This window comes from Anomalospiza imberbis, chromosome 6 (genome assembly GCF_031753505.1).
Source record: "Anomalospiza imberbis isolate Cuckoo-Finch-1a 21T00152 chromosome 6, ASM3175350v1, whole genome shotgun sequence".
In the NCBI taxonomy this organism is placed as follows: domain Eukaryota; kingdom Metazoa; phylum Chordata; class Aves; order Passeriformes; family Viduidae; genus Anomalospiza; species Anomalospiza imberbis.
In genome coordinates this window covers 4,674,864-4,700,493 of record NC_089686.1, presented here as the reverse complement: position 1 = coordinate 4,700,493, position 25,630 = coordinate 4,674,864, and the positions used below count along the sequence as shown (strand labels likewise).

At 46.4% G+C, this 25,630-nt stretch overlaps 1 protein-coding gene across 3 annotated transcripts in view; it reads left to right on the top strand.

The window, feature by feature from the left end:
- The window catches only part of ARMH4 (armadillo like helical domain containing 4), a 56,915-nt gene that overhangs the window by 15,901 nt on the left and 15,384 nt on the right, over nt 1–25,630 (top strand). For all 3 annotated transcript variants that reach the window (XM_068192092.1, XM_068192090.1, XM_068192091.1), the window contains exon 5: nt 5,352–5,606. In XM_068192092.1, the coding sequence (XP_068048193.1) occupies nt 5,352–5,606 (255 nt within the window). The remainder of the gene's footprint in view (nt 1–5,351; nt 5,607–25,630) is intronic.

Below are 25,630 nucleotides of genomic sequence, written 5' to 3'. Positions count from 1 at the left end.
CACTGAATGGGGGTGGTGGAGTCATCAGCCCTGGAGGGATTTAAGAGATGTGTGGATGTGGCACCTGGGGACATGGGTTAGGGGTGACCTTGGCAGTGCTGGGGGAATGGTTGGACTCGATTTGAGAGCTTTTGCAATGTCAATGATTCTGTGATGTGCAAATCTCTTGGAGCTTCTATGGGTAGGGTTATGTCACCCTGCTTTGTGTGTAGGATCTGACCCACCAGGTTTCCTCCCAACATCCTTTCCCTGTCTCTGTGCATTTGCCCAGATGCTGAAATGTCCCAAGAGATTGATTTATTTTTTAATTTTTTTTTTTCCCCAGAGCACAGCCATCACCACATCCTGCAGATGCCTTGGATGGCTTTGCAGTGCAGGTGCCTGGGCTGATAGAGCTCATCCCAGGGGGTTTTACCTGGATGTTTGGCAGAGTTTCTGTGCCTGGGTTCTTGCCCCACCACGGCCCAGCACAGGAGCACTGCTTGGTGTCAGCCTGTCCACCTTCCTAGCAGCTCTCTCCTTCCAGGCTGGCAAAGGCTCTTGGCAGCATTTTGGAGCTGTTGGATGGTGACATTGACTGATTGTGAAGGCAACACATTAATAATGGAGTTGTCCTAGAAAGGCCTTCCTGCCTTGACAATCAGCTGTGATCACAAAAGCAGAGCAGAAAGCGAACCTCAGTGGGAGAAAACACTTGGCAGAGGCTCCTTAGTGCCTCTCCCTTCTGCTCTGGCAAGAGATGGGATCCACAGACCCCCCCATCCCTAATCCTGTTGTTATTTACACAGCACTATTCACATATTTACATGGGGGGTTTAGCACATAGGGGTGACCCTGCAGCACTGAGCACCACGTGAAATCACAGCTTAAACTGGCACAGATCACAGCAATCCTCTGTGGTACCATTGAGACATCTTCATCCCCTGAGTTTGGTGTGAGGGAGGATGGGCAGGGAAGGGCCGAGCTAATGACAACTCCAGGTTTTGTCCTGCAACTTCTTTCCTTTTTAGTTTGGGTGGTTTTTTGGGGTGGGATTTTTTGTTTTATTTTTGTTTGTTTTTGTTGGTTTGGTTTTAGTTAGTTTTTGTTGGCTTGGTTTTATTTTTGTTTGGTTGGTTTTTATGGGTTTTGGGTTTATTTTTGGTTGTTGGTTTAGTTTTTGTGGGGTTTTTTGGTTTGTTTTTTTTGTTTGTTTGTTTTTTGTTGTTGTTGCACTTTGAATTCAGTTTGTGCCTCTGAGTGAATCTGTCACCTTCCACTGAGAGCCTCTCACTGCTCAGGACACAGCAAGATCCTTCTGCTGTGTGTTCAACCTGACAAAATGATGGTTTCCTGGCTCTCCTGAGGAATACAAGTGTTTGCAAACATTAATGGAAAATATCTAAATATAGAAGCATCATTCTTCAGTGAAGGTTTCTTCAGCTGAAAACCTGGTGTAGCTCCATTGCCTTCAGCAAGGTTATGAGCACAGTGGCTTCAGCTCCAGCTTCTTCCAAGCCATCACATCCCCAGAAATTGCTTCTGAGGCTTTTACCTGCTTGGCTTCTGGTTTGCTTCAGATTCCACAGGTTGTGGGTTCCTGCTGGGTCAGGGAAATGCCTCACAAGGGAGGTGTGAGGTGGTCTCATTTCTCCTGCCTAAGCCACAGAAATCATTGTGGATGTGTAGTTTTGTGGTGAAAAGCCTCACTTTTGGAGCAAGCACAAGTTGCTTTTGCCCCCTTGAAATGGCAAATTCCATCCTCTGGATCTCACCTGTGTCACAAGTGGATCCATTCAGAGTCCCATGATAAAGCCCACTGGTGGCTGTTTCTCTGAATAAAGCTGGAACCCCCCAAAAACTCTGCTTAAAATGTTATTTTATCTCAGACTCATTTCCCTGGGGCTCCCTTACAGCTTCCCCAGGTAACAAATAATAGAACAAGAAGAAACAGCCCCAAGCTGCACCAGGGGAGGTTTAGGTTGGATATTAGGAAAAATTTCTTTACCAAAAGGATGGTCAGGCATTGTGCCAGGCTGCCCAAGAGGTCTGGAATGTGTGAAGTCGAGTTTTCAAGGTTGTTTATTTTATCTTGTCTAAGACTTTCTCTCTCTGACCTGCCGAGGTCCTTCTAGTGCAGAAGCCATAGCAATCCCTGCTGAACCTCGGGCGGCTCCCACATTATATACTGAAATTTATGTGTTGCATGTTTACAGATTTGTGCCAATTTCACCACCTGTGTTAGTGAATCTCTACCTTAAACCAATAGAAAAGTGTCACCATCACACCAAGACATGGAGGACAAGAAGAAGGAGAAAAAGGCTAGGACATGTCCAGATTCCTCCATCTTGTACCCCTGAATCACATTCTAAAAACCCCAAATTTCTACTTTCCCACCCTGTGTCAATTCACCTATTGCACTACTCAAACCATTTTGGCTTGTAATTCCTCATCCAGAGTTGCCAGCCTCTCCCATGGGCTAAAATCGAAGCCACAGGTGTTTTTGATTTTGTGCCAGGATCTCCGAGCCCCCTGCCAGGGTCTGGAGCCACCCAGGGCAGCCAGAGGGATGTCCTGGACCCCGACACCCAGCTTTCTGCACAGCCTGCCTGCGGCTGCTTGTTGAGCCTCCTCTGCTGAAATCCCACCCCTGCGAAGTTTGTGGGGTTTTTTTGGAAGTGTAGCTTCCTCCTCGTGACCACCAAGTGGTGCTCTGCGCTGCACCTTGCAGCTAGGCAAGCTGTTGGCATTTCAGGATGGGGCTTAAAAAGCTGTTTTCAGATGCAGGAATGAGCCAGAGAGGAGAAGGGAACAAGCTCAGAGCCTTTTCCTCCCCCCTTGCAGGGGCTGTGCTACAAGGATCTCATTATTCACCGCTTTCTGCTGTGCCTGCCTGGTGATTGATGAAGCTTGGTGATCATCAGATGTGATAAGTAGTCTCAGCACTTTCAATTTGGGTGTTCAGCTTGGCTGCCTGCAGGCTTTGGAGGCAGGGAGATGGCTATCTGTGGCTTCAGCGCTCCATCCTGGCAGGTGTGTGTCACTTGGATTGCTAAAAATCACAAGAAGCTTCTAAAACCCTTGTCCCAGAGTAGTTTTTCAGAGATAAAAATCCGATGCCTGTTTTCTCTTGGCTGTTTTTTGCACCCAGTCTAGGGAAAAGCTCTGTTCATGTGCCTCCTCTCTGGTGTTCTGGCTGTTCATAGTCTCTGCTGGTAAGTTTTGGGATTGTTGATTGCTGTATTTCCCTCTCAGCAGAGGGAAAACACCTACATTCACTTGTCTTTGCAGGTTTCCTGTGAGCACTCTCCAGGTGCCACTCTCAGCTTCACAGTTGTGTGTTTTGTATGAAAATGTGCATTCTGACAGAGAAAATTCTTCTCTTGATTCTAAATGCTGGGCACATTATAATACAGAAAGTGCCTATAAAATGCAATGGGAATTTAATCATCCCTGGGAGCTCCATTAGATGCTCTGTGTGGTAGGAATGATCTTTCCAGGTACCAAAGCCATGCTCTAGCAGGATGATGCAGCTAAATCCCAGCAGCAGCTCATTTGTATGGAATACAGGGCTAGGAGTGAAAGGCAGCACTGGGATTGTCTTGTCTGATGAGCTGAGGAAAACATGCAGTGTTTGGAAGCAAATCCTTTAATTACAGGGGAGGGAGATGCCATGGCACAGCACAGTGGGTCAGTGGGTTTATAACATGCACTGATTTCTCATATTCTCATCTCTTGTGGTATCCCAGTTTGTGGAGGCCATTTAATCCAGGCTGGATTGCCACCAAACCTGTATGAGGTACAACCATGTAGGAATATAAAAAGGTAAAAGACCACGTAGGTTTAACATTAGCAAAAAGACTTCTGTGAACCTCAAACAATACACAATAATTCATTATTTAAGATGGAAACTTTTTTTGTCTTTGCAAAGCATGTATCTAGGACTTTGCACGTCTTGAGCTATCAATAAGTTCATGCTCTTTCTTGTTCCTTATGATAAATATAAATTTATTCACTTGGTTCTTAACTTCTTAGCTTTCTCATGAGAAGGTTTAGAAATTTCCCAGCCTTTCTCAGCTTTAGAAAGTGTCTTTTACCTTTTTATATTCCTACACAACCACAGCAGAAATAAAGAGGTATTTGGGTAACAAAGGATGGTTTGGCTGGAGTGTCAGTTTTTAGTGCCTGGGTGCAGGGTGGCAGGCTCTCCCAGGCTGGCTACACCAGGAGGGAATTTTTCTACAGAGCTGAGCAGAGTTGGTGTAAATTAGATAAAAGTGCATAAAATCTATGTTTCAATTCTCAGCCTTGAAAAAGGAACTGTGAGAAATTCAAAGCATGCCATTGTTCCAGATATTAGCTTTCCCTGGTGGGTGGCTCCATCAGCAGCTATTAAATAGCTCCTGTGCAAATTCTGGCATAGGATGTCCCTGAGACTTTGGTAGCTGTAACTTGGGAAAAGAAACTGTGGGAAGACTGGCTCTGTGTTTGCCCTGCTCCAGACTTCCTTCAGCATCTGCAGCCAGTTGTGGTTGGAAATAAGAAAAAATAGGAAAAGCCCTTTGGTTTGATCCAGTACAGTGGTTCCTGTGTTGCCATTTTAGATGACAGTGATGAAATACTGGTTTAAATAAATATTTATTTTTCCATATGCTAACAGTACAGACAGTTTTGGAATAAATGGGTATCTGCTGTAGTGGAGAATTCATGGAATCACAGAATGGTTTTGGTTGAAAGGGACCTTAAAGCTCATCTTGTTTCAACCCCCCCTGCCTCCCTCCCATGGGCTGGGAAACCTTGCACTGAATTCACAGGAATTTCCTCAAAGTCCCATTTATCAGCTCTCCTGTGAAGTGTTGGCTGTGCTTCCTTCTTTCCAACACTTTCCAAGACCAGGTGGGATGGGGCCTGGAGCAACCTGGTCTTGAAAGCAGTGCCCTTCCCAGAGCTGGGAAAGACTCAGAATTAAACATAGCACCAACTCATTGCTGCCTCCAAGGTTGGAAATCGGGAAGAGCTCTCACTTGAGCTGTGATTAGTTAAGCAGGGAGCTCTGTAGTTACAGATGCCCAGGTGTTGGTGCACATGCACATCCTTGTTTGCACCCTGCTGCTAGGAAGCAAAAAATTACTGTATTTCCCACTAATTTGAGAGTCTGAGACAACATCTCCTTGTTCCCCAGCAAGTTCCAGTGGTGATGAGCTCCTCCAGATGAGCCCCTGTGGGTGTCTTTTCCTGCCAGAGGGCAGGCACAAGTTCCTTCAGCTGCTCTGCCTCTGGGGGAGCTCAGCCTGGTGCTCCCCTAGAGAGATCTGTGAACCTTCTGCCTGGTGAGATGTTCCCTGACATTTCTTTTCTGTCTCCCTGGCCAGAGGGTGAGGAAGAGGAAGAGGATGAAGAGGAGGAGGAGGAAGAAGAAGAGGAGGAAGAGGAAGATGAGGAGGACAAAGACATAGATCTGATGGATGAAAGCATGGAGGGTGACACGGAGCTGCCGGGCTTCACACTTCCAGGAGAGACCTCCCAGGAGCCCCTGGCTGGCCTGGAAAACCCTGTGGCCCAGCTGGCTGGGGTATCCTACCAGGTTCCTGACACCATTGAGTGGGAGCAGCAGAACCAGGGTCTGGGTAAGAGAAAAACCCCTTTTTCCTTTACCCCTCACCTTTCCTGCTCTTCACTCTGCACGAGACAAGCCCTCATACCAGCCACAGGTTGGCTCTCAAGCTAAACACAGAGCAGGTTCATTCATGAGGAATCCCAGTTCCACCAGTGACAACTGGTGACACTGGGATGTGTCCCAGGCAGCATGACCTGAGTTGTCATTTTGGGGAAAATATGGACACTCCAATCCTGCTCATTCATTCCCAGAGCTTAGTGTTGTCTTGCTCCGAGGCTGGACAATAAAAAACTTCTCAGCTGAGATTCCTGGGCAAATTTCGGTTCCCCTTGCCCAAGATGGGTTGCTGCAGGGATATTTGTCCTGTGGGGACAGAGGTGTTGGGTATTTGCTCATCAGCCTGTTTGCTACTTCAGCAGCATTTGTCTGAGTTCCACTTTTCTGACATTTTAAGAGGTGCATGGTCCAGCCTTGGGAAGCTGTGCTGGCAGTGTGAAGACAAACCTGCAAAGCCTCTCCTGCTGTACATATAAGCCCTGTGTTTAATGTTTGGAGTGATTTACTCCACCTAGGAGTCAGTGTTTATATGTGTGAAGTCCATGTGATGCAGGTCAAAGCTGGTGTGGGACAAGGGAGATCTTAGGAAGGAACTTGTCCAGCTTGGCAAAGGCTCTGGAATAATTTCCCAGCAAACCCAATTCCCAAGCCAAGCCCTATCAAACGCAGTGGGAATGTTTCAGGTGAGTTTGTGGGAGCTGAACCACATCTGCACAGAGGTCTTTATGTCTGACTGTTAGAGTTAGCTGTTCTGAGAAGCCCATCAAATTAAAAAAACCTCCGAAGTCTTTTATATGTTGTCCATCACATATACCTATATGATTTCTATCACTTCCCCCAGAATGCAGAATTCTGATTTAACCTGGAGGTTCACCTCTGTGATGCTGTTTTCAGCCTGCTTTAGTGATGCTGGCTTCCTTAACTGAATCAAAGACTGTCTTTCAAGAACTGTGTGGGAGGCTTGATTTCCAGACCTCTGTGGGAGGGTTGGCCTTTGAAGGAGAGGTTGAGTTTGCAGCAGGACTGATCCCTCCCTGTCACACTAAATCCTGGTTGAGAAACACTGTGTGGGTGGTGGCTGTGTCAGGGCTGTGTCACATGTCCTCTGTCCCCCCGGGACTTGTGTGAGGGGAATCACTCCAAGTGCTTAAGGGTTTCTGGTTGTCTTTGGCAAGCTGGGTGAAAGAGGTGTGTGGTGCTGTTGTATATGACAATGTTTGCCATGAACTTTGGGGTTACAGAGGAGGTTCTGTGTCAGCTCAGCTCATGGTTTATGCAGGTCTGGACTGGAGTCACAGCTGCATTTCCAGCTGCTGGAGGAAGAGGCTCAGGGTAGGAGTTGCATATCTGGTACAGCAGGCAGGTGAGAAAGCAGTGACCGGGGGCTGATGCTGTTCCTCAGACCCCTGAAAGGACATCTTTCCAGAAGTTTCAGACAAGGAATAAACAGGCTAAATGGTAAAAGGCAGGATTTCCCCCTCCACCTGACATTTTATTGACTTCCATGCACATTGGAGGAGCCCCTGTGAAGTGTGAGTTGGGCCAGCATCAGAGTGATGGCTCTGAGCACCTGCAGGACTGGGCAGACGAGGATTTTGGTCTTCTCTGGAAGTCACCAGATCCAAGTGGTTGGGATTGCCTTTTGTTTTTAGGCTGCTGCAGCCAGTGCAAACACCCACGAGGGAGAGGATGAGGCTGAGGCTGAGCTGGGCTCACTTTTAGGAGTTAGATGGGACTTTTGTGCAGTGCTGTGCTGGCAAAAAAAGAGGGGACACAGTGGGATCAGCCCCTCTGCTTGTGGCTCACCCCTCTGATTCCAGCAGGCAGACTCTTATGTAAAAAGCCATTTATTCTTTTCCTGTCTAGATGACCTCAGTGGCTCTGTCACACTGCTCCTTCCCCATCTGCAGTGTGCTGGTGCTCAACAGTACTCCTAAGAGAAAGGGAAATTATTTATGTTTTGGAGGCGCAAAGAAAGTGGAACTCAGTGAGGAGATGGGAGCTAGATGATCTTTAAGATCCCTTCCAACCCAAGCCATTGCATGATTCTGAGATTCTGTGAAAACCAAGGGCTTGCATGAGCTCACACTGATAACCTAAGGCCATGGAAGGAGCTGAGCCCAGGGGATGAGAGTGAGTGCGGAATGGGAGATGCTTCTGCAGGAGTGTAGCCCTTGTCCTCTCCAGCTTGTGCCAGGTGAGAATTCCTGCCCTGCTCCCAGCTCTGGATTCGGGGGCACACATCAGGCTGCCTCTGTATCCATGCCTGGTCCTGGCTATGTGCTTCTTGATGGAGTGGATTTGGGAGAACAGGAAAGGTGGGAAAAAGCACACAGCTTGTGTCAGCACAAAGTGGGTTGTTAAGAACAAGAGAAATCCCCCCAAACCTGGCAGGAAGCTGGAGGAACTGCTCCCATTGTTCTGCTGGAGCACCTGGAGACACCAGACTCACTGTAAAAGACTTGTTAAGCTTTAGATCTGCTGGCTGGGCTATTTTTCTTTGAAACCCTTCTTCTCCAGGTGATTTTCATCTTTGAGGATCCAGTTTTTTAAATCTAGGGACTGCTTTGTAACTGCTGGACATAGCCAGAAGAGCTTTGTGTGTCTCTTCCTTCCCTGAATAGCACTGAGATGTGAAGAATTTCCTTTATTGTGTAAATTACGCAGGGTTTGGAAGGGGAAGTTGTTCAGCTTCACCTGGGATACAGCCTTGGAAAGGGAGACCTGAGGGAAGGTGACAGCACCCAACGGAGAGCAGGGTGAGGGAACAACATCCAAGCACCAAACTTTTACATTTGGCATTTTCCATTTTTAAAATACTTTGCACACATTTTTTCCTCCTGAGGATGCTTCTGTCCTTTAGCCTTCAGAATTTTGACATTTAATGCTAAAATCTATGGTGCAGAAGAGCCCAGAAGTGTTGGAATAGCTGTTCTCAGGCCAGTTATTACCGAGTCTGCTTGCTCTGATGGCTGACACAACTGCAAATCCCCGGAGAACAAGGAATTTGATCCACAAAACAGCTTGGCAGTGCAAGAGACAGTTTGGATTTTTGTAGTGGTCAATGAGAAGACGCTGGAGGAACAGAATCATTAAAAATGTCAGTTCTGGGCAGTCAGATGGTCCTACATTAACTCCAGCTGAGCAGAAGCCATTTATTAGTGCCAGTAACGAGTCTGACAGTTTTACAGCCCATCAACTGGCTCTCTAACCAGCAATATATAGACAAAGAGTAAAGCAGGAAATGAGAAAATCTGTGCATTTATAAAATAGAATTTGACCGTCCAAAAGCCACCCTGGTATCCTGCAGCTCTGGGGAAGCAAGGTCTGAATATGATTTGGGATCTGGCTTGGTGTCCTGTTCAAGTGCTTTGCTTCCACAGGTTGCCAGTGAAGAACAGAGCAGCACTTTTGAACCTCTCTGCATTCTCTGTGAGGTGGCTTTGGTGTCTCTACACTTGTTTCTTGATTTGTGTGTAGTTGGTGTGTTGTAGGCAAACACTGAACACCCGGAGTGCGTCAGAGGCGCACAAAGACCAGGTGGAAAACTTGAATTTTCAGGGATTAAATAAAAATACCTGATCTTCCCCTGCTCCCTCTTTTGTGATGCATTACCAGGAGAACTGCAGTTGGTTGAGGTGGGTTCAAACCTGGTGAGCAGTTTATGGTCCTTCAGTTATTCCTCATGCATCTTAGAGCACGTGGTCTTTGCTGTGCAACTCCAAGGAGATCAAACCCCTCTGCTTCTGTTGGTAGTGGCTTCTTCTCCCAGTTCTCAAGAGTGTTTATTCTCTCAGTTCTGTGAGAATTCTTAATTTAACAAGAATGAGCCAAGAAGGAAATGGCCTCAGACTTCCAAGCTATTTCCTGATGCCTTAGTGCTTGCCTGCCATCCACATCCCAAGGTGAAGAACTCCTGCTATCCACAGTAGGGAGCAGCAGGAGATCTAGGGCAATTTACCAAGCCTTTAATTTTACCACACTGGGGCATGCAGTCGTTTGCTTTGTGCATTTAAAATGTATGGAGCTGGTGTTTTATTCTTTCTCCATTTAGGGTCCACTTGATGTAATTTTTGTATGTTTGCTAACACGGCTTTGCACCTTTGTCTTCATCAACTTATAGTTCCATATTACATCTGAATTTACTCTCTGTGGTGGCTTGTGTGTATGCTAGGTGCTGTGTTTTATTCTCTGTTTTAACCTAAATCCATTTTTGTCCAGGTCTGCCTTTCTTTAGCTGACCCATTGGGGTGTTCTTTGCATCCACCTGTTCATGGCAATACCACATTACAGGGTTGCAGCTTGTGAGAAGCTGCCTGGTTCCACAGCATTTGTTTTTGATTTCCATCTCCCCATGGAGGAATTGTACACAGGGGAGTTTGGACCATCCCTGTGGATAGGATTTAGAGATTTAAAAAAAACAACAAAAAAAAAAAAAAAAAAAAACAAAAACAAAAAAAAAACCAAAAAAAAACAACCCAAAAAACAACCAACCAACCAAAAAAAAAAACCCAAAACCAAACAGCAATTTAGGAAGAAGTTATGAAGTGTGACAATGTAATTCTCAACATGTAGTTTCCAAAATATAAACCATGGCTGTGTTTCACGTGCTTCTGTGGGTAGGACATTAGTTCTTACTGTAATGGAAGGTTGTATAACTCTCTCAGGTAATGACAAGACACTTACATAATAAACACACTTCTGGAATGTGGGGTTTTTTTTTAATATAATGGATAAAAAATATTTGCAGCTCTGAGCAGCTACTTACAGAGAAAATAGCTCTCGTTGTATTGCAGATCTGTGGTCACAAATTACACTGCATAAACCATGTAACAGATGCCTCTGGTTAATGATGGTGAGGCAGAGGAGCAGAAGGACAGTAGTGGAAGATGATGAATGTTTGAAATGTCATTTTAACAGGAAGATAGGATTAATGCTTTTAGGGGCAAAAATAACCAGCATTAGGAAGGCAGGAGCTGAGACTCAGAAATTAGTAATATGTTCTTTAATTGCTGCCCCAAATGGATCTATTTTAAGTACTCTTACAGCTCGTGGCATTGGAACATCAGAGTGCCTTTTAATCTTTAATGCATTTATCTCCTTAATCACCCTGGGAAGGCTCATCTGTGTTTTAAAGGTGGTGAGAAAACCACAGAGAGGCCCAGTGACCCCTCTGGTTTCACAAGGAAGCCTTTGCAGAGTGGGGATTCGAAGGAGGGGAATTAAATTAGTGCTTGGGCATTGCCTTTCCCTTCTGGAGGCAGGATGCGCACAGCTGCATTTCTCCCTGGAATGGACACTCAGAGAGTCACCATCCTGACAGTCCATAGGAATCCCAGGTGGGAGGGGCTGGCAGGAGCCAGATGAGGAGAGTAGCCAGCAAATTTTCCTTCCCTACATGTTCCAAGTGCAGCTGCCTGCAGCAACCCTGCCCTCTGTGGCCTTGCTCCATCACAGGTCTTTATGGGAGTTTTGTGGCCATGCAGGGTCAGGGTTCCAGATGGCTGCAGACAGAAATGAGCAGTCTCAGGAACAGAGATGATTATTCTTCCTGTCTTTCTGGGTGCTCCAAATAATTTATAGAGTTCCATATGTTCCTTGCTAGCTCCCCTTCCCTCTCCCAAGCAGCAGTGAAGCTCCCACCATCAATCTGTGCCTAACTCAGGTTTCCGTCCCTCGTGAGGGATGTGCACTCCCTTTGGAATTGGTTCTATTTTACTTAAGAGATTGTTCATGGTTGCATCTTAATCCTGGAGCAGACTCATATTTAATCGGGTTTGTCTTGTCCAAGGGGATTCTGCATGCTGTCTGTGAGCAGTGATGATCCTCTCTGCCAGCTCGGGGTGACATTTGCTGTTAAAACAACAGAGCAGCTCCCAGGAGGGGACAATTCACATCAGAGATGGCTTTTGCTCCTCGTCAGAATCTAATTCCAAGGTGGTTTGGGGAGTGTGTCTCTCTAATGTTCCTTCTTTCTTCAGCCTGCTCGCTCCCTGCACGGCCCTGTGCTGGGATCTTGGCCAGTGGGACCTTCCAGGAGACACAAAACATGGACAAGTCTGAGCCCTGTGGTCCTGACCTACCACCCTTTTGTGCTCTTCCCTTTTTCCATCCAGCACAAGACTGCTGTGCCCTCGGGAAGGAGGCCAGTGTGTTTCCAGGGGAAGACAGGAACGGTGTGTCTGCTCTGTGAGCTGGGATTGAGGAGATTCCAACCACAGAGCATGAACCCCTGATGAGCTGGAGCCACGTCCTTCCTCCTGGAAGCACCTCAGCTCTTGTCCTCAAGGCAGAAATCAAGGCTAAGGGAAGGGGATAGAGATGAGAGAAGCAGCGGAGTCCCCATCCCTGGAAGGATCTAAAAGCTGTATGGATGTGGCACTTGGGGACACGGGTTAGTGGTGGCCTTGGTGGTGCCGAGGAAATGGCTGGTCTTGATCTTTGAGGGGCTTTTCAAACAAAACAGTCCTGTGCTCCTATGAGTAAATCAGAAGATTGGAGGGTGTCTTGGTGATTCCCAGCTCAGCTAGCAGAAACAGGTGACATGAAGCTGCTGCTGACAATAATCAGGCTGATATTTTACCCTGACATTTTTGTTGGAGTGTATTGGGAAGCAGCAGCACTAAAACATCCTTGGATACATTACTTTGAAACACCAGCCCTTCCACAATGTTTATGCATCCAGTTAAACCTGTGTCAGAGGAAGACTAAGCCCATTTGTTCCCAGCCATTAAGTGCTGCCTCCAGGGGCTGGGGGAGGATTTAGAGGCATTTTCTCATTTTTGGCTCTCCCTGCCCACGGAGAAGATGGAACCCCATCAGACAATGTATTAAACTGAAGTTACTGGCTATTGCAGGGAGTGAAGAGATCCTGTCCATCCATGGCATTTCTGCTTCTTTTTCTTCAGTTTGGAGCGAGTTGGAATCTGAAATTCAGGGAACTTTCAGAACTTTAGGGCTCTTAAGCCAAAGCTTAGAATTAAACACAGGATTTGATCTGAGACCTTGGAAGAGGCTTCCAAACTTGGGTGCTAGAATAGAGAATGTGGATTTATAGTTTAAAGCAGAGACGTGTTAAATTAAGAAGAGGAAAGTTTGGTGTTTTAGAGTTTAAGATATAGAAAAAAGAAAAGTAGTTACAAAGGTAAATAAGAAGTTTAGAGTGCAGTACTATAGGTTTGTGTGTCATGATTGGCTGAGAAAGCTTGCACTGTAGCATGAGTCCATAAGACAAAATATTTAAGCATTGAGTCAAAAACATAAATATACTTGTTAGCATTATTTTATTGGTTAATAAATCCTTAAAAAGTCTTGTAACTAAAAATCTTGTGACCTTCTGAACCATGCAGTGAAGATGTGAGCTGATCTTACCCTTCCTGCCTTTGTAGAAGATAACAAAAATAAACCACATCATCTAAAAAACTCAGAGGTCCCATCCTAACTCATTCAAAATTCCTTCAAAAATCCCCACAGAGAGAGTTGGCATGAAGGCATGGAGAAATCATCTGCCAGGCTGTGGGAAGAGAAAGAGAATTTTGGTCACCATGGTTGGTGTGAGAGGTCCCAGTGACTGGGGAAAGTTTCCAATGGATGAATCCAAGTCTGAGGGCTGCTGCCAGTCCTGCCTGCCCTAATCCCCACTACCCTGCTAGGCAAAAATTCCCTGAAATACCTGCAAGGATGATTCAGCAGCTTCTCCAGTGGAAACATCTGTGGAAGACTCGCCTTCACAGCTCAGGTAGGGGAGTCCTGGGTGATGTCTGTGTACAGAGAGCTTTAGGGAAGGTTTACGAAGGGGAACCCTTCACCAAAAGTTGTCAAGCTTTGGAACAGGCTGCCCAGGGAAATGATTGTGTCACCAGCCCTGGAAGTGTTCAAAAAACTTGTGGATATGATTTAGTGATGGAAATGGTGGTTGGTGCTGGGTTGGTGGCTGAACTTGATGATCTTTGTCTTCTTTTCCAGCCTTCTATGAAATTCCAGATTCTATGAAATTCTCCCTCCTTGGCTTGCTGGGTAGCACAGAAGGGCAGCTCCAGCAGCACCAGGCTTCTGGACTTTCCCAGCACAGGAAGACTCCTAAAAGGCTTTCTGCTGCACTTCCAGTTGCTCTTGTCAGCTCAAGAAAGCAAAGTTGGAGAACTCAGGCATGTGTCTGAGCATTTCTGACCTTCCCCAGCTGTCTGCTTCTATCCATCTGTTTGACACATCCTTTAAAGTTAGGATGTGTCAAAGTTAGTACCCTGGAGCATGACTTTGCATTTGCTACTCCAGGTAATTTATCTTGGGAGGTTTTTTTTGCCTGGATTCAAGGACAGGGTCCATTAGCCAGTGCAGAGTTCTGTGCTCTGAAGGCTGGGCTGCATCTGCTGCCCAAGCACCATCCAGGTTCCTGCACTGCACAGGGAGGCAGGAATCCTTCTGGGCTGTCAGCTGCCTTGGATTGCCTGTCCCCTTGCCCGTCAGCCCCACTGGAATGTACATCATGCTGTCTTTGCTCTCTCTTTAGTCTGCAGTAATCCTGTCCTTTCCCATCCCTGCAGGGTGCACATATGCCACTTCTCAGTGTGCTTTGCCTCTTCTGCCACCCTTCAGTTTCTACCTGTCAGCAGACTTGGCTCCATTTAGGCAGAGGAGCTGGTTTTGGGCCCCTCTCTCCCTTTGGACTTCAGCAGTCACTTAGCTTGATTGAAGAACCCAGGCAGGGCTGTGCCTTCCCTGGGTGAGAGTTACTCATTTTTCCTTTGTGTGCCTGTCTGGGTGGCCTTTGCCATGTAAAAAGAGGCTTGTCCTTACGTTGGAGAAATCACATTTATTGTCTAATAGTGATCTATACTGCAGTGCAAAAATCTGTCTGTTTTCATGGCATTCAAAAAACGGAGAGAGGGGAATGTGAAGGTTCATCAGCCTCGAATTGCCTCTGTCCTTCTGGGGATTTACGTCAGAGGCTGATCTTTGGGGTTAAAATGTTGGCCCCATGGCAGAGCTGCTGAGAGAAAAATGGAGGAAAAGGGCTTTTTGCAACAAGTAGCAGGAAGAGAGAGGGTAATTTATTGAGAGGGTAATTTTAAAATGTTCCTTCCTAATGAGAATGTAGATGCACTTTCTGCTTGGACAGTGTAAATGACTGATGCTAAACCTGTCTCCCCTTTGGTGTTCACTCTGATTAAGACCCCTTAAGAATCAAAGGAGATCTGAGTTATTTCCTGGAAGGATGCTCTCTCTCTAAATATATATATATATATATATTTATTTAGAAATTCTGCTCTGCCTGAGAGTGAGTTAGGAACATATATTGGGAATAAGCAAATTGCTCAGATTTTTGTCTGACAATAAAATAATTCCCTCAAACCTCCAGCAGTTGTTGTCTTGCAAAGATGCTGAGTATCAACATTAATCACAGACAGGGGTCGATATGGTGAGAATTACTGGAGGCTTTTGCTTTCTTTTTTCTTTTTTTTCTTTTCCCCTCCTTGTTTTTGAGTAATTCTAATCACAGCCTCGTCCGAGCCTGGTCTGTAATAAAGAGTTTCAGCCAGGCTGCTCCCTGATAGCCTATCATTTATTTTAATATACCAGCAGCACCATCTGGGCTTGAGGCTTTATCAGTGTGAAGTGAGGCCAAGAGGTTCTCCAGTCTGAGTCCTTTTTGAGGCTGTTTTTCCCAAATCCCCCTTGCCCCTCAGGTGTGTGAATGGACTGGTTTTGCAGGAGTGGCTGCTCACTCTTCTGTTCCTTGTCCCTGTTTATTTAGCAGTGTCAGGTGCTGTGCTACTGTCACTGTCCCCTTAAGCTGGATGTGCTGTTGCACCCCTCGTACCAGCTTAGGGATGCTCATGCCAAGGTGATCCAGAGGATGCTCCAGGGTCCCTGTCAGGAGCACGGCCCAGGAAGCCACCCCTGGCACATGTGGCGTCTTGGTGACCCTCCTGTGCTTTTTTGTGTGTGCCAGTTATTCCAACATTTCCTTCTGTGCACTTTGGGACAAGTCTAACACCAGCAGAGGATTTCCAAGACCCCTCAATGGCTTTGGTGTGTGCTTTGGTTTAGGACTGAGGAGAGATCTCAGTGTCTGCCCTTCCAGTCTCACCAGAAGCTGTTTCTTCCTGAGAGTGAGGGAGTTACTTTGCCTTGCTCAATCCTGGCTTTCCTTGCAACTACCTGTAAGAAAATTCAGGAAAATTATAAGATAGGGTTCAGTATAAATATCCTGTCAGGAAAATAACTTCCTTGTGGGTTGTGTAATTTTCTGTTAAATACAACTTAATTTTCTGGTTAAACACAGTCTCTTTTGATTTTTTAGGTTTTAGGGAGTGTTGGGTAGAGGGTCAAGTATCTTGTTAGACCTGGTGGGTATCCTGAGGGAAGCTTTCTGGTTATATCTGCTCTCCCACAGCCAGAGCATGTTCCTGTGTGTGCCGTTTCACCTCTCCAGTCACAGTTTGCAGTGACTCCATGGTCAGTCAGCCCTGCTCCAGTACAGTTGGATGGACTTTTCCAACCTAAACAACCCTGTGATTCTTTAATTGCAGTCTGGAGCAGGAGAGGCAGAGAGTTAATTTAACTTTTGGTAGACAGAGGCAGCCAGGAGCATGTTTTGCTAAGGTGCTTGTCTCAATAGAGCAGACAAAGTCAGAAACTGAGCTGGCAAAACTCAGCATTGCCCTTGTGAATGCTCTGAATCCCACAGCCTTGCAGCTGCAGAGGGATCTGTGATCTTTTCTGGGACCATCAGTGGCTCCTTGTGTGGGATTTCAGCCTTTGCCTCCTGACAAGCTCAGAGCAAGACCACAGTGGTTGTTTGGGCCAGGTTGAATGTCTCAAACCCTGCCAGATCACCCCTGCCTGGCTGCAGGCATGCTCTGAGAGCACCAAGCAGACAGAAATGCCTTTGGGGCAGTGCAGGGCTTGGGGTGCAGCTCCAGGACTCCTTCCCACGGCACTGCAGGGGATTCTGTCCCCAGGGACGTCCCTGGAGCTGTGACTGCAGCTGGTGGGAGCTCTTGGGGCAGTGCATGGGCATGGCCTGGCACAGACAGTGGGACTTGATGATCTTGGAGGTCTTTCCCAGCCCTGCTGGTTCTATGAGATGCTGCAGCACCCTCCCTCCAAACCAGAGCAGGCAGCCCCGAACTGGAGTCACCTGCAGGAGGAAGAGCACATTCAGAGGCACTAATTAACAGCAGCCGTGATTAGTTATTAAGGTTTGGTTAGTCACTTCTGTGTGGGCTCTGAATATGAGGGTTTAAAGAACAGTGGGACTTTCTGGGTTTTTTTTTAATATAATCTGAATGTTCTTCAAGCTCCTGCCAGCAGTTCCCCTGGATATATTACATAGTGTGGGTGGGCAGGAGAGTTCCCCTGTCCTCATCTCTCTGGGATGAGCCAGGAGAGGTCTGTAGCTACCTGGATTGCTCCTGAGAGTGCTGGAGTCCCCTCTGATGGCCTGGCAGCTCAGGTGTTTCCCTCCTCTGCTCTTCACTGCATAGAAGTTAGATTGGATATTATGAAAATATTCATTAACCAAGGCATTGTCCAGCACTGGCACAGGCTGCCCAGGGAAAGGGTGATGTCCCCATCCCTGGAGGGATTAAAAGATGTGCATGTGGCACTTGGGGACATGGGTTAGAGGTGACCTTGGCAGTGCTGGGGGAATGGTTGGACTTGGTGATCTTAGATGGCTTTTCCAACCTAAACATTTCTATAGTTCTAGGGTTCTAAAAGCAGATTTCAGTAGCAGGGTTCCCAGGTGATGAGTGTTGGACCCATCCTGCCCTGTCCCCAGCCCTGAGCAGGGATGCAGAGATGTTCCTCATCTAAGATGTTCCCCACAGTCCCTCTGAGCTTGGCATGGGTGGGTGTTAATGCTCAGGGTAATAGGGCTTATTTATGCCTGGGTAAGTAGGAAAGCTTAGATACTGTTTCTGAAATCCTGGAGAACATCCAAGGGACAGTCAAGTTCCAGGGGGAAATTTAGGCTGAGAGTTATTTTTGTTGTTAGTCCTGTGACCACAAGAGAGTGAATTTCAATGGCAAACTGGGGACTTGTGGCAAAAAGGAGAAATTAAAGCAAAGCCTCTGCTCCAAATCCTTATGAGAGAAAGGGGAAGATGATATAGTTGGAGCACTGGCCTGGAGGGATGTGAGGGGATAAAGAACAGATTAAAAAATTATAACCAGCATTTTAGCTCTGAATACTCTGTGCCATTCTGCCCCTCTGTGCATCTGGAAAGGGATTCAGCAGAGATGGAAAGGGTTTGAGGAAGAAGGAGGATAATCAAAAGGATAAATTAGCATGGTTAACAAGAGGAGAAATGGGATTCTGTGCAAGGAGTGACTGCAGAGATCTTGTCCAGAAGCGCAGAGTGACAGGAGGATGTGCAAGGAGAGAGTTGCTGTGTGCTGTCCCATCCATAAACTTTTCCTAGGAAAATGCTCTTGGTCACTGCCAGCCACACTAAGCCAGCCTGACCTTTGCTCTGGCCCAAACTGCCTCATTTCATTACAGCCAGTGTTGCTTTTTCATTTGAATCCTGGAGCAAATCACTTCCCCACCCTGTGCCTGAGTCCTGGTGTTCTCAGATGGGACAATTCCAATGCTCTGTGGGGGCTCATTCTTTTGGCTGCTTTTGGGCAGATCCTGGCTCTTCTTTGCATGTTTGTAGAGCATTTATCCCGTGTGTCTGTGGTCTCAGGTGGCCTTTCAGCTCTCACAACTATGGAAATTAATAACAAGGAACTCAGTCTCTCCGTCCTGTGTTACATTTTGCTCATTAAATGTTCACAGTTGCTGGGACAAAAATCTGCATTGAAGCCTGCTGAAGTGGAGGGCTGTGAGCCCTGGATCAGCAGTGAATTGGTGCCGGTAGGAGAGTGAGGAAGGGCAGTATCAGCTCTCTTTGCCTTTCCCTGGGAGCATCTGCCTTCAGAGATGGGATGTGGGGTTCAGCTGGTCCAGTACAACCATCCTTACATTCTCTTCCTGTGGCACAAGGTTCCCCCTCCAGCCCTTAACCAGGTGCTGGGGGCAGAAAACCCAAAACCTGTCTGGTTTTGCAGACTGGCAGGGAGCTGTGACTCAGGGAGGGAAAGGACCTTGCAAAGCACTTTTAGTGTCTTTCAAATTCACCAGGTGAATTCACCAGCTTCCATGCCTTTATACAGTTTTACAACACAAAGCTAACCAATATTTTGTTCCTCACACAAAACACCAATTTTGTCGGATTATGCCTTTTTCTGTCCCAGAGGTGGGGCAACTGAGAGGCATTTTAAAACTTTTATTCCATTTTCAGTCTCATGTGAAGGGTGAGACAATACAGATGTTTTAATTCACACCATCACAATCAGAAGCCAGCTATTTCCTAATTACAATATATTATAAGTGTTTCTTGGCCTGTCAGCTTTAGTCACCCCATGCTGTAGATGCCTTAAAGCCAATCATCTAAAATTACCCCTGGTGGGTCCTACTACAGTGCATCTTTCATAGTTCTGTTTCTCCAAAGTATCTGGTCTTATTTGCAAGGCCATCCTTTGAAACTTGTTTCTAGTTCCATTTCTCTCTCAACAATGTCTGTCCTCTTGCATAGCATTTCTGAGTCAGCATTTCTTATCTCAAAGTTTACATACAAACACATTGTATGTAAGCCTTCTGTCAAACTTTAAGAATTCTCTACAAATCCATTTCCCACAACCAGGCTCCACATAAAACACTTTTATATTGAAATCAGAGATGCCACCTTGTCAGTAATTGAACTGAGAGACCAAAGACAGGCAGCTGAGCGCAGACTTCAGTGGAAGTCTGTGTCATCCCCTTCCCTGGATGAGGACTTTGCATGTTTTCTTTTGTGGTCAGGCTGCCCTGCAGTTGCTGTTGGACTGAGTTCATTTCCCTCCTGCATGATCTTATCTCAGGTCTTCAAGGCAGAGAAGCTGGTGCAATAGCACAGAAAGTCATGGCATTTCCAGCAAGGCACCAGGTTTGCTCTGCTCAGCTTCCCAGGGTCTTGTTTGCTGCTCCCAGATACCAAATGGAAATTTGCCTGAATGCATAAATTACCTGTGGATTCCTAAAGCTGGTTATGGGTCCAACAGCTCACATGGAAATGTGCGGGTTGTTGCTCTTTTGGTTTTGGTAGATCTGTTTATCTCTTAGAAAAGGACTTTAAAAATGAGACTTCAGCTCCTGTATCCCTTTGGGTTCAAGTGGACAGATAGCAATTCTCAGTCTGGAGAGATTGGTAAATCAGGATGTTGTGATGAACTGGTTTGAGTCAACCGTTCTTTGGCTCTGTCAGTCAAACCTGTAAGTAGGTTATTCAGTTATTGCCCAAATCTGTCAACTGATTCACAATATTACATGGTAAGGCCAGTAAACTGCTTCTCATGTTTAGGACCAAATTTCAGAAGTGCTCTGCAGTTTCATTGTTTTCTGTACCTACAAAGAATTTCAGATTTCAGGAGCCCATAGAGGTTTTGTTTGTGCTGTGGAAAATGCAGCTTTTCCCCTGGGAATTCCCCGTGCAGAACATTTGCAGTTAAAAACAAAAACATTGCAGCCAATGTTTTTAGACTTTAGAAAACTAAGGGGAGATTTTGACAACTCCAGCCTCTTTCCTTGCTAATATTTGTTAGCCTTGGAGCTAAAATAAGAGCAGTTCACTTGTGAATCATAGACTCTCACCTTGTTTCACCCCCTACCATGTGCAGGGACACCCTCCATTAGACCATGTTATTCCAAGCCCCATCCAAGCTGGATTTAACATTCCAGGAATGGGGCAGCCACAGCTTCTCTGGGCAAGCTCTACGAGTGCCTCACCACCCTCAGCACCAAGAATTTCTTCCTAACATCTAATCTAAATATCTTCTCCTTTTAAAGCCACAATGCAATCAGGCCACTACAAAAAATGAGTTTAGGAAGTGTCTTCTGCTTATTTCCTCCTTCTGGTTTGTCAGTGACTTCTTTCTGTGTCTCTCTTGGCAGAGTTTGTCTTCCTAGAGGGCTGAGACCACCCTTGTCAAGCCAACAGAAAATTTTCTGGCCCATTTGGTGGTCTTTGGAAAGCAAGCAGTACCAAGTGGCCCTCAGCACTTAGACCATAAACATTTGCTGCCACTTTGAAAGCAGATTGACCTCTGAGGCTTTATCCAGAAAATGTTGTGAAGGTTCTCTTGCATCAAATTGGTTCTTCATTATTTGAACAGATGATGGCAGCAAAATCAGGAGCTCACTCAGAGATACTCAAAATATCTTCTCAGAGCCACATCATATCACTGTCCTAATCAGAGAGTGGGCTCTGACCTGTTCAATCAGGGTAATGCCCTTTCAGGGTAAGTAAATTGTTACTGATTATCTTAATCTGCTTGGAGAAACTCCAGAGCTCTTCATTTCTGAGTGGAAGGAGTGGGATGGGAGAGTGCCACAGCACTGGGTGTGTGTTTGGGATGTATTACATTACACAGACTGGAGTCACACAGGAGCAGTGCTCTGTGCCATGTGTGAAATAAATGGGAAGTGTGGATAGCAGAGGATCTGAGGATAAATCAGCCCTTTCACTGCAGGGCTGTGCAGAGCTTGTCTAGGAGGTGATGGTGATTTTATAAAGTTCAGTGGGTGGCAGCAAATGTCACCAAGATTTTGGGATATTAATTTGTCTGCAGATCCTCACCTGTAACTGTTGATAGATGCTGCAGAGAAAACAGAGGTTTTGCTTCACAGCAGCCCCTGGATCAACCTCTCCACTGCAATCAAACTTCTTATATGAGGACCTAGGTTGGAGGTACAAGACCAGAGGGATGTGGAGGTAGAGCTAGTGCTTATTTATGAGGATTTTTGAAGGAATTTTGAATGAGTTAGAGACGGGACCTCTGAGTTTTTTAGATGATGTGGTTTATTTTTGTTACCTTCTACATAGGCAGGAAGGGTGAGCTTGGCTCACATCTTCACTGCATGGTTCAGAAGATCACAAGATTTTTAGTTACAAGACCTTTTAAGGATTTATTGACCAATTAAACACTAACAGCAAGGATATTTATGGTTTTGGCCCAATCCTTAAATATTTTGTCTTATGGACTCATGCACAGTGCAAGCTCTCTTAGCCAATCATGTTGTGACACAAAAACCTACAGTGCAGCATTCTAAACTCCTTATTTACCTTTGTAACTGCTTTTATTTTTTCTTTATCTTAAACTCTAAAACACCAAACTTTCCTCCACTTAGCTTAACGTGTCTCTACTTGAAACTGTAAACCCACATTCTCACTTCCAGCACCTAAGTTTGGAAGCCTCTTCCAAGGTCTCACATCAAATCCTGTGTTTAATTCTAAGCTTTGACTTACAGGACCAAAGTTCTGAGAATTCCCTGAATTTCAGATTCCAGCATTTAGTTTGGAGTTTACCCTCTCAAGCCAGGGCACCTCTCTCAGGGGTGGATAAAATCTGAAGGGGAACCAGGAGCTGCAGACTCCCAAATGATGGCCAGGCACTGCTCCAGTTTGCTGCTGAGTCCTACCAGTAGTTTTGCACCATCAGCCCCATGAAACCAGGTTTGCTTGTCAGGGGGTTGAATTTGGCCTTGTGCTCTTTGAAAATGCAGATCAAAAAAAGCCAGGTCCTACCATAACCCACACGTTGAAGCTGCCCATCTAGCCAGTAATCAAAATTGCTCCTCTTCTTCAAAGCACTTCCCTTCAGAGTTCTTTTGAAGTGCTTGAAATCAGCCAGTTTTCCCCATGCAAGCTAAAAATGGAGCTGCCTTCTCCACCTTTTGTCTGCCCAAACAGACAGTAGCTCCTTGCATTTGTAGCTCCTTCGTTTGGATAGACCAGCAGAAGTCACATTCTGCCTCCTGCAAGAATTTTTGTCTGTCAAACTTGCTTTCTCCTCAGCCAGCATAGGCTCAGTGAAGCCTTTTTGTTTGCAATCATCAGGTGTCTGGGTCATTATTACTGAGAAATACCCACGGAATTGTAGCTGTGCTGAAGATATTTTCATGTTTTCCCTCTGTTTTCCTTGGTGGCTTTGGGTCTCTATTTGGCTATAAATAGAATCAGAGAATCACAGAATGGTTCTGGTGGGAAGAGGCCCTAAAGAGCATCAGTTCCACCCTCCTGCCATGGACAGGGACACCTTCCACTATCCCAGGTTGCTCCAAGGCACATCCAACCTGGCCTGGAACACTGCCAGGGAAAGGACAGCCACAGCTTCTGTGGGCAGAAGCCAGGGCCTCCCCACCTTCACAGGGAGCATTTTCTTCCTAATGTATAATTTAGCCCTGCTCTCTTTTAGTTTGAAGCTATTCCCCTTTGTCCTGTCCCTCCAGACCCTTGTAAAAAGTCTCTCTCCACCTCTGCTGTCAGCTCCATTCAGGTACTGGAAGGCTGCAGTGAGGTCACCCCAAAACTTCTCTCCTCCAGGCTGAACAATCCCAATTCTCCCAGCCTTTCCTCCCAGCAGAGGGGCTCCATCCCTCTGATCATCTTGGTGGCCTCCTCTTGCCCCTCTCCAGCAGGTCAATGTCCCTCCTGTGCTGGACACTGCACAGCTGGGTACATCCTGTCAGTGCTGCCAGCTTTGGATTCCCAGCCAGCAGATGAAGATGCTTGTTTATATTAGAGAACTGTTGTGAGTGCAATTAATAAACTGCAAAGCAGTTGAAGAGCTAAATATCATTATATAATGAGACCTCCTTCCCAGTAAATGATGTGAAAAATGATTTCTTGTGAAGAATAACAAATTGCTGTGGCTTTTTACCCTAATTGTAGATGCTTGATTCTAATTTGTTGTTTGTCATTTCCATGTAAATGAAGAGTTTTAGCTATAATTACTGCATTTATGGCAAACAAGATACTATCATTTTCCAATGCTCAGAAAGCACTGGCATGTTTAGAAATAAAAGAACTGAATAATTATCCCCCTTGTGCAGCTCTAGGGAGGGGTCTACAAGTCATAGTATCCAAACAGGTCTTGCACAAAGGCAGCTGATGCCATTAACCCTCTTCTACATTTGGGGAGCCAACTCAGAGACATGAAGTGACTTTCCCAGAGCACTCAGCAGTGTTCCAGGTGCCCAGATCCTTCTGGACAGCATCTTCTTGTCATCACTCTCACAACACAAAAGACAGCAGAGCCACAGTTTTGGTTGGCACTGAATTTCCTCGTTTGTCCCAGCTATCCCAGTTCAGAGAAGCTGTGGCTGTCCCATCCCTGGCAGTGCCCAAGGCCAGGTTGGACAGGGCTTGGAGCAACCTGGGACAGTGGAAGGTGTCCCTGCCATGGCAGGGGTGGAACAAGATGGTCTTTAAGGTCCCTTCCAACCCAAATCATTGTGTGACTCTGTGATGATTCTCTGCTCCACCAGAATCTGCCTTTTCCCTTGCACAGTTTCCAGTGTCTGAAGTTACAAATCAGAATTCTGAGGTTTCTGAGCACGGGAGGCTGAGCAGCATCTGACCCAACCCCACACCACTGGCTTGGGGTGAGCCCACATCTGTGTGAAGGCCTTGTGACAAAAACCCAGGGAGTGTATTTTCCCATGGAAACATCAGTCCCCAGTCAGAAAAGAGCTGCAGGATGTCACAGTGCCAAAATATGAGGACTTGTAGTGCTGGGTTTTATCCCATCCCAGGCACTCTGCTCCTCTGGCGTTCAGGCTGCTGCCAGCATTGGGCACAGTGAAGCCTTTGCCTGAGAGGTGACTCCAAAATCACCTCAAAGCGTTCCCCAACCTGAGCCTTTTTCCCTAGGGAACCCTTTTAAGGCAGCTGCCAGGCTCTGTGTGGGGCCTGCCAGCAGCAGGCAGTGGGCACGTGTTCCGTGGAGGGGCTGATTTCTCCTGGGAATGGATCCATCACCCTGGTGCCTGGGGAGGGATGGTTGCCCACAGCCACCCTGGTTCCTGTAGGCACCAAGCAGCCTGGTAGGACAAGAATGATGGCTGATGGATATTTCATTTCAGCCAGTGCTGTAGTAACACTTCCTGATGCATCAGATCCTGTTTGCTTGGGTTCTGCTTGAGCCAGTTCTTACATCATCACTTCAAGGAGATGCCTCAGGTTTTAGCTTTTCTGTTTTTCACATTCTGTGCTGCTTTAGGGTGTGGGTCTGCGCTTCATATGAGGGGATGGTGAGCTCACTGCACAGAGCAGGGAGACAAAACAATGCCTTCTCTAGATGGGGACCAAGGACAAATGATCCAAATCTCAGGTCCAAGAGCACAAACAACGTGGGCTGGAGAGAGAAAAACAAGCAGGATGGGACTGCGTGGGCTAAAGCTGGAATGGGACAATGAACTGCAATGTGCCAATGGAGCAGAACTTACAAAAGTGTGAGACCCCATGAGCAGTCATGCATTTTGTGACCATTTTGGTTCATCTTGGGTGTAGCTCTGGCTGGGCTCTTGTGCTGCCCAAGGTGGATCCATTGAGACCTTTAATAAATCCCTGCTTTATTCTTTAGCTCTGTCTAGCCTCTGTTCTAGGTCAGCCTTCACAAGGCATCAACGGGACGTGCACAGGGTGCTTCCCTGCCCCACTGCACATGGCAGGGTTCATTCCAGGAGCAGGGCAGGGAGGGGAAGGCTCATTCCCACCCTTTGGCTCCATGCCCTGTGCCGTTGCCTCCCTGTCTGCCTCACTTCCACGTGCCATCGCTTTCCTGGAGCTCAGAGCCTCAGCAGCAATCTGCCAATACCTGGCTCTCCTGTGACCTTCCTGCCCTCCAAGGAGTGCTGCAATTCCTGGAGTTTTCCTGGGTTTTTAGGGGATAAAATCTGTCACTGACTCAGCCATTTGTAGACAGAGAAAAAACTCACTGGCAGTGTAAGCACAGTGTGTAAAATCACTGTGCAACTCATGAGATCCTGCTGTGTCCATGTTCTCTCCTCACTTGGTTTGCTTTGCCCTTTGCTCATTCCCTTTTTTTCTCTGTAATTTTCTGAGGGCCCATTCCCATAGGAGTACCTGGAATGTTAAAAGCAGTTGG